Below are 9,188 nucleotides of genomic sequence, written 5' to 3'. Positions count from 1 at the left end.
TATATATATATATATATATATATATATATATATATATATATATATATTAATCTGTTTGATTGAACCGAGTCTGACTTTATCAGGGAGGGTTTGAATAACGTTTCCTAAAGCTTAAGGTTAAAACGTACAAAAGTATTGTTCGCAATCGTGAGACCTACATGTTGGTTTTAGACGTTTTTCTGCCTTCTGATTATATTTTGATGAAACTGCAGGGAATTATATTCCTCAGGTTTGTAATTAAAGCATTCAGCCTGAAGCTGAAGCCACACAATATTTCCGAGTCCGTGTAAATCACTGACAACATGTCAGACGCCGCTGCTCAGATCTTCACAGAACACAAGGGAGTAATGCATCTCTTTGTTCTGTTCTGGCATATTTAAATCTGCCCTTGATTGGTCTGATGGGGGTGCTACAACATTTGTTTACATGTTATTGATCGTGCCAGAGGGGAAATGTTTACTGCTGCCTTGTTTTGAAGAATTATAACACTGAGGTGGGAAAACCCCCAAAGCTGGGAGCTCTGGAAGGATTTTCATGGAGGATTTCACAGATAATATTCATTTTTCTCAACCTTCAAAGGCTGTGCAGCAACAATACATCTATACCCTGTCTCCACACACCAAAAAAAAAATAATAAATTATATATATATATATATATATATGTGAGTGCTCTCTATGTGAAGAATAGTAATAAGATTAACTATTTTTACCAAGTCTGGAGGTGGTGGAGCCCTGGGCCCTGGTGAGGCGCTGGAGAACAGAGTCTGGCCTCTGGTGGAGGGTGGAGAGATGAAATGCCTGGAAGCTGCTTATGGACAAGCTGATGCAAGGAAACGAGAGGCAGAGAGAAAGAGAGATGAATGGGAAGGGAGTGTTAGCCATCAATAAGGAAGAAAACTAAAGTCTAGTGACATGAGAAGATGGACTGATGGATAAAGTGATAGATTAAGACAAGTGAGCCAAAGAGGATGAGAGAGAGAGGGAGAATTGCTAACTCAGTGCTTCTTAGCCGTGGAAAGCTAATGTATGTTTTGAGCATTTGTATCTTTCAGCGTGTCTGTCAAGGTCTCGTGTCACTTCCCGCCCTGAACAATGACTTCAGGCGACACTGAAGGATGCTGACACGCAGAAACGCGCTCAGAGCGAGGGAGCGAGTGGCCCCGCCTGCCTAAAAGGCTTCCCCTTAATAATAAAGAGAGAAAGGCGCTATGTGGACCAACACCAGGAAATCTGTGGCACATCTGGGTGGTGGAGTCGGGATGTGAGTTAGGAGCGCCCCCTTTTGGTTACTGAAGGAGCTGCCTCGCACTTTCCAGAGTAAATATTGCTGCTATCCAAAATACATTTTATATTTACACATAAACCGAAAGGCAGTTCTTAGCAAAAATGAATGCAAATTTTAAACAGGAGAAACATTTTGGTTGAAACGTTTTATAATTCATTCAGATTGACAGGCTTACGCTTTACCTGTTTTAGTCTATTTCCTCAGTTTGTGGCCTGTTTTGTTCTATTATATGTTGTGGAAATTATACAAGTTAATATTTATGATCAAACTCATATTTAGAGATAAAACAGCAATCCTCTTTAGCAAGCAGAGGGTTTGTTTATGACACTGAAAAGTGTCAATTGGAGCCATAGCTGTCTAAGATCAATATAACATAATTTCACTCATGTATTACCATTCCCATAATAAACTTCATATTGTCTTAATTTAGCCCAGAAAAATGCAAATGTAATTTTTTTAAGCCTATATGTTTTGTCAAGTGGTTAATGGACGGAGTTTAGAGAGCACAGTTCTAGTTAGAGTATTCAGAGAGCTTTACACTACAGCTACATTCACCCATAAAGACTGCAAGGCAATTTGGGGATGAGTGCTTTTCCCAGAATAATTACATTGTGTTATCTCATGTGACATTATGCAGACACTCTGTCTGCACAGAAGAAGATTCACTCAGCTTTGCATGAAGAATGCAGGAATGTGGTGAGACAGCAGGAGGCAAAACCCTGCCTTCTGATCAAAGTTACGCAGGTCAATTAAATATACAAAAGTAAGCAAAATATTACACTCTTCTTCCAAATACCCACAGTATGAAGGCAATGGATTTAAACAGCAATAGAAAACAAAACTTGTTTCCCCAAAATGTGCTTAATTTTTCACATTTAGGCAGCAACATATGTTTAATGATGATTTAAAGGACATCTTAAATAACCCGGACAAAAAAATTGATGCATGCAGTTCCAAGTTTGGTGCAGTAGATTATGTGCAAAAGCCAAATTGGGATACTTTGATTAGAAGAGCAGGTTTTGTTTTATTTTGCTTACGAAGCAAACCTCACGCCTTGCAGGGACAGAGAACAATTAAAGTAAAACTTGACTGGAACACAAACAATTGAAAGTGAGAAAAGGAACAAAAACACAAAACAGAACCTCCATACAGAGTGATTTCTAGGAGACTTTACTGCTGTGTGTTCCAGTTTAATTAAGCAGCTATTAAACTGTAGCAGCCATAAACATGGATCTGACTGTTGTTGTTTCTCCTAATAAACAGCTTAAACACCAGGGCTAAAGACACGTGCTCTGAGCAGAGTTACCACATTAACAGCTTTACTTTCAGCCGTCGTCGTCGTCGTTGCCTCACCTCTTGTCAGACTGCAGTGCAGCCCGCTTGGCCAGCATCGACGGAGGGAACTGCTGGAACAGGTCCTGCGCCTGGCCGATCAGGAGTTCATACGGGAGGTCCTGCGGGATGTGGGAGAGCAGGTGGTGCACCATGGCCATGTCACACTCGGTTTGCTTCACCTCCTTCTCTCTGTGCAACACAATCTGAAGAAGAGAAACGGGAAACAAAGACAAACATTTAGAAGAATCTAAATTTAATTAGTTTTATTGTAAATCAACAAGTTTTGGTCTTTTCTTTTTTGCATGGGCAGAGTTTATCCTCTTCAAAAATACTTGTGTTGCATTTTTTTTTTCTTAAACTGTCCCCATTTTTTGCATGCTGTGAAAACAAAACATTTTATTTTAACGATTTAAATTCTGTGTTGGTGGGTCGATTTCTGCCTGCGAACATTTTTCTCAGGGTGCGTAACAACGATCAAATTTAAGTCATTTCACATGGGAGGAAATATGAAGCGCTTTTCACCAAGAAGCAAACTAGCTGTTAAAAAAGTAGCCTAGAGCAAAGAAGGAGTAAGTTTATACATCTTATTCTCTTAATTATTATGAATCAAGTATGATGAGTTGAAAATGAGGCCCTCCAGTCAGAAATACTAAAGAGAACAAAAGTGATGACAAACAGGAAAGCAGAGTTACAGGTTTAACTAAGAAGTGCCCTGGAGATATCTTTTCTGGAAAATAACACCTTCCTACGAGGATAATAGACAATATGCATGCAGATAGAAAGGAAATCTGCTGTCACACTATTTTTTTTAGATTGCAATGTGTATTTGTGTACCACACATGGGTCTAAATATGGGAAACGAAGCTCAGTTCCACATAAATAAAGTATGTGTTTTGTTTATGATGCATTCACATATTCTATTTACTACTGCATAAGGACAGTTATGTTTGTGTTACTGAACGCCTGACCTTCTAGGAATGAAAGTTTACCACCTTATACATTATTGTTACAAAATACGTCCAGTCTCTATGACCACTAGGATCATATTGGAGCAACTTTGCCCCATTTCAGATTTATTTCAATTCAAGCCTCATGTTGCGATCTGAACTTAGCTTTAGAGGACGAATAAGTAAATTTCTACTTTATGGTCTCAGATACTTCAGAGTCCTTCCTTTATTTAGCTCAAAAAAAACAAACAAACAAACAAAGAGAAAAGTAGATACTGAAACATTCTCAACAGCAACTGTTACTACTCTGAAAAGTTTTAAAAAAGTATTTTAAGAAACAAACTAACCTTAGCGTAAATTATCCAATACACCAACATTCCTGCTTTTAACAGAGCCTCTATTGAGAAACATCGTAAAAATAGTCACTTACACTCGATTTTTCTTTCATTTAAGCTAAAAGTACCAAACTGCCCTGCAGACAAGGTCGCATGCGAAAGCAGTCAAGCAGTCTTACGGTAGCAGCAAGGTAGATGGGCATCAGTGGATGGGAGGCCAGGAAGAAGTCGTAGAGCCTCAGTGTGTGTCTGAACTCTGACAGGACGTGGCCGTACCACGTGATGAGCCAGGAGAGAGCAAAGATGGTTCCGACCTCCGCTCTGAAACAGACGCCACATCGAACAGATGAAGACAAGCTGCTCAACGGCACAGGGAAAGAAATTATATTCAGGTTTTTTTATAACCAGATTTCACATGTGCTCCAAGCGTTTCTTAAACTTAAGCAAAGATTACTTACTTACTTTAAAAAAATAAAGTGATCTTTATCACTTATCTCAGTTGTAACATGAAACCTGATTATTTTCTTTTTTTTTTTTTTTTTACATGCAATGACAAATTAGCTGGAATCTTTATAGTTAAGGCATTTACTAGTTGGTACATTTTGACCAATTCAGAAAGTGAAGTTTTTCAACATTTTCTGAAACCTAAATAAAATGAAGTAGTATATGTGGAGGGTTTTGGTAAATGAAATTGAAAGAATGGGGATGGACAAAAGGCAAGAAGCATGAGCAAGGAACAGCTGGAGAAATGAGATAAAATGGAGAAGAAACAAACCAAAGAAAGTGGAAGAGAAACGCATGAGAAGGCAGGAAGAAAGAAGAGGAAGAATGCACTAAAATCAGTGATCCAAACGTTGAAGTAATCTATTCTTTATCGTCTTGTCTTTTAGTCCAAAGTTCAAAATTAGTTTAATGATGCAAAGACCTCAGTGAGACAAACAGGCCAGTAAAACCGCAACATTTAACTGAAACTCCCCAAATTAGACCACAAACAATGCATCCTCAGTTATATTTAAAGACTGGCTCTATGGTTCCCTCTAGTGGCAAGTTATTCTAAAACAATCCCAGTTTTTAGGTGATTTACTTTACCTGACCATAAAGTCGTGTAGCTCTGCATCAACTTGTTCCAATATGGGCATAAGGTAGTTTAAAATGTGTTTGGTGCTGTCCATGGTCGGATCCATGAAATCCCTGTAGAAAGGAGACAAATTAAAGTTTAATTTAAAAAAATAAAAATAAAATCTTAATGTTGTGACGAGTGTGAAAGCAGGCTAACCTGAGGTGAAAATTGGACAAAGTGTCCAGCATGGCGATGGACATGCGCTCCCCAACCACCAGCAGCAGAGTCACAGCCACGTCATGGTAGCCCTGGTAGTAGTGGAGCTGCGGGTTTCGCTTCAGCACCTCCAGGATGACGTCGATCAGCTGCTCTTGCAGAACGGCTCGCTCTGAGGCTGGCATACCTAAAACACCGCACAGGAATGAAGCATTCACTACGTGCAAACACCAGCAGTGAGAAGAAAAAAAACAACCCTTTTTCTGTTTTTATTCAAGTTGAGAATATGCCTGGTGGCTAAACTGTAATCTCGACATCCAGAGATCATATTAATGCATATAATTCCTTCAATTATTCAAAGTAAAGCTAACTAAAAACCCAGAAAGGAACAAAGAAATAAAAAAATGAAATAAAAGCAACTCAAATGAGAAACGCATGACAGATTTATTTAACACAATTGTTAAAATTGTCTGGAAAAGCGACACGCCAGAGAAGCAATCCTCCACAGTAATGTAATTGATGTGGTCCAACAAGTACTTTAAGTTCATTAAGCTGTTCCACAAGCTGCTGAAACAGGAGGTGGACATTTCTGAACAGTTCTGCACATACTGCTTCAGCGTTTCAAAAGAAGTTTGGAATTATCTTTTGTTATTATTGCCTTTAATGATCAATTTTGATTCAGGGAAAAAAAAAGAGCTGATTCTACACCTCTATGCTGGTGATATTATCTTTTCCACACCATTTATTTTTCAGGTAAGATTTACACAAACCTTTAAAAATCAATAAGTTTTTACTCAAAATGTCTTTGAGACAGTCTCTGTCCTTTAAGTCTTCCAACACTTAAACTTTGCTAATTAATTATTTAACTTTATCAGACAACCCTCTGTGTTGGTCTAAGTACAAGGGTGAAGCCTGATAAACGTCACAGTGAATTACAGCTTGCTTCTGTTAGTAGAGGTAACACACACACACGCACACACACACGCACACACACACACAAACACACACACCTTTAGGAAATCGCTTCATGGACCTTCTGACATCCAGGACAACTTGATTGTAGTCCTTGTGGTTCTCCCTCACTTCTCGACCTGAAGCAGAAAGAAAGATTACATTAACAAAGAACTTTTTTTTTTTTTTTTTACAAATAAAAATCTGAAAGTTGCAGGTTGCATTTGTATTCCATGCCACACTTAAGATTTTTAATGGTACATAACGCTTTCCTTACGCTTTATAAATATTAAGTACTTTATGTTGTTGCATCACATTAAATCCAAATAAAGTACATGTAAGTTAATAGTTTTAACAAAACAAAATGTGTAAAAGTTCAATGGGTTTAAGTATGTTTGCAGAGCGCTGCAATGTCATAGGGATTGTCTATGTTGATTTATGTGGTGATTGTCAAAAAATAAATAATTTTTCTTTTGTCATCAAGTGTCATTAAATGTGTGTTTTAGAAGGGAATACTAACCAGGTTTGTGTGGTAGGTTGTACACGTTTATGTTCAGTAATTTAGGCCAGACTTTTCTCCTTAGCTCATCAGTGAGTAGGCCTCTGTTACCGGCTGCAGCTCTCCTCAGCGCCTCAATGTCCACTGGATCCCTATCAGTTCAGAAGCAAAGAATTATGTAGCTCTCTTAAAAAAATGTAAGTTTGATTGTAATGAAACAGTGTGAAGCTTTTCTTAATTTTAGATAAAGAAATCTAAAATTCCTAAAATTCAAAGTATTGTACCACATGTGGCTAAATTATGTAGGATTTTTAAAGGGGGATACAATATTCTATTGCTTAAATAAGTTAAGGGACTAGCCATCCTATAATAGTTTTTAATATCACAGCCAAATTACATTATAGAGGATCAGATATTCATGCCTCCTGTACATAAACGATATAAAGCAGAATGATTTCAACCTTATCAAAGCCTGATGAATGACGGTCATCTTATGTTTCCTTCCACCATCCGATTCTGTAAGAAACGGGAAAAAGGTTTAGTGAGAAACCAGCAGAGATGTAATTAAAGAAGCATACATGAAAATAAATAAATAAATAAAACAGCAAACACAGGGTTACAAAATGAAAATTATAAAGCCATATTCGAGAAGTCATTGTGAACTTTAAGGTAGGAGTTGATTTAAACAAAAATAAAAACCAACTCTCTTTTGTCTAGGATTTGAATTCTGTGGATCCTCCTGACTAGTTTTATAACTTGGCATTTAATTAGTTTTAGATAATCATAAAATGCTAATTATGTTTATCCCATTTCACTTTTTTCCTCTTTTATAACAAATGGCAATGAACAAAAGTCCAACTCCTGTTTTGGTACTGTCTTTTACAGTCTTGACATTTTGTTATTTTTCAAAATATTCCTTAAAAAACTATTTATTCTCAAAAATATTAGCCCAACTTCACAGAGAAAACAGCACAAAAGTGCTTAAAGGGTTTGTTTATAAAATGGGGAAAAAATAATTCCCAACAAAACTGTGATGATTTATGTCAGTGGCAGGTAAATTGCAGACAAAGAATCACAATGACTCAGTATATGATGAGGTTATGTAAGAGCTTTTGTCTGGAGTTATTGACAATGACAGGTTTGGTTCTGTGAATAAAATATCTGAAGATGGGAGCTGTAATTTTCCACGGTTTTTCCAGACAACCCAGAATGCCACGCAAGCAGCATTTAGAGTTGCTTTGATTCCAATTAAATCTTGTTAAAAAACGACTGTGGATGATTTGTTGCCAGCTAGGGAGAGAAACTCGTCAACTCCAGATTAGTATCCAGACCTGACTGGGTTTTGATGATATATTATGTAAAAATGAGATTTAATTCGAGTATGAGACTTGTCAACTTTTCGATTTAATCAGCACCCAAATAATGTTAAATGTTCTGGCAAGTTTTATTAGCAAAAAAGCATTTGTGCGCCGAGTTTCCAACCATACAACAGTGCTAGCTATTTGTGTTTCACTCACCTCTTGGAAGAGATCCATTCTCATTGCCCCCAACTCCTCCGATTTGTTTCTTCCTCTTGTGTTTTCTCATCCCATTTAAGTACAAAATGCCGAAAGTCAACTAAAACAATCAACCATGAGGCAGAAAAGGCTAATAAGAACAGTGTCTAAACACAAAAATGGGACCGGTTGTGTTTATATGAACGAAACCGCTCTTGTCTACAACAGCTGTTACTGACTTACTCAACGTACTTCCTGTCTGCCACGCTCTGATTGGACAAAATTATCACGTGACAAGCATATTATTGGCTGACTGCCAAAACGGAAGGCAACCTCACTTGATTGTAGTATTTGTAGTTCTACTGATTGCTCACCCGTTTGAAATATTGAAGATGACATAAAAACTATCTAGGAACTATTTTACAGTGCTTTAAAGTACTTTGCTGTAAATGCAAATACATTTTATAGGCCTCAAAGGGAAGTCAGGTACTCACAATCTTTTATTTTCTGATAAAATCTTCTATTAGTGAGGGACACAAACTGAATGAATGAATTAGTTAATGAAGCAATAAATGTAATTGTTTCCTCTAATTTGAATATAAACTCATTCATTGATTCATTTTGAAAATATGTCTCAATGCAATTAAATCTTCTGCAAAACAAAATAGCTGTGATATTATGAAAACAAATGAGTCTACAGGAACTCTCAAAGCATTAATGACAATGCCATAAAATCCTGCTAAGTGTACTTGGTCTTCAAGGCACCAGGCAGCATTTCATGAGAAGCTATCATTAAGCTACACTGGCTTTGCTCATTTATAGTCATATGCTGTTGCAGTCTGGTTTGCTGTGAAATTAATGGAAACCAATATCAACTTTTTACAAAGGCGCAGCTGAGTTTTATAGACATTATATCATCTTATACAGGCAGAACTCAAGTGGAAATGTTCTGCAACCAGATGACTTCACACTTTACCTTTAGATAAACAATTTAAGTAGGGTTCAGGGTTCAGACTAATGAGACAGATTGTTATTTGCATTGAGGCAATGCTTATTATCTGAGG

The 9,188-nt window shown here is 37.2% G+C and overlaps 1 protein-coding gene across 2 annotated transcripts in view; it reads right to left on the bottom strand.

The window, feature by feature from the left end:
* Window positions 1-8,659, bottom strand: part of LOC106958559 (TBC1 domain family member 20) — a 14,894-nt gene extending 6,235 nt beyond the window's left edge. The window contains exons 1-9 of one of the 2 annotated variants that reach the window (XM_015050512.1): window positions 8,146-8,657; window positions 7,090-7,144; window positions 6,650-6,780; window positions 6,189-6,269; window positions 5,179-5,365; window positions 4,992-5,093; window positions 4,082-4,223; window positions 2,639-2,823; window positions 711-820 (exon numbers count right to left, since the gene is read on the bottom strand). In XM_015050512.1, the coding sequence (XP_014905998.1) occupies window positions 711-820; window positions 2,639-2,823; window positions 4,082-4,223; window positions 4,992-5,093; window positions 5,179-5,365; window positions 6,189-6,269; window positions 6,650-6,780; window positions 7,090-7,144; window positions 8,146-8,215 (1,063 nt within the window). In that variant the 5' untranslated portion in view covers window positions 8,216-8,657. Of the gene's footprint in view, window positions 1-710; window positions 821-2,638; window positions 2,824-4,081; window positions 4,224-4,991; window positions 5,094-5,178; window positions 5,366-6,188; window positions 6,270-6,649; window positions 6,781-7,089; window positions 7,145-8,145 lie in introns of both variants that reach the window. The other variant, XM_015050520.1, reaches the window with a different exon arrangement.
* Between the last annotated feature and the right edge of the window lie 529 nt (window positions 8,660-9,188).

The sequence above is a fragment of the Poecilia latipinna genome, unplaced genomic scaffold, assembly GCF_001443285.1.
Source record: "Poecilia latipinna isolate Pla-1442-1.1 unplaced genomic scaffold, P_latipinna-1.0 Scaffold49, whole genome shotgun sequence".
In the NCBI taxonomy this organism is placed as follows: Eukaryota; Metazoa; Chordata; class Actinopteri; order Cyprinodontiformes; family Poeciliidae; genus Poecilia; species Poecilia latipinna.
The sequence above is the reverse complement of the archived record's forward strand: the minus strand, read 5'-3'. Positions and strand labels throughout refer to the sequence as shown.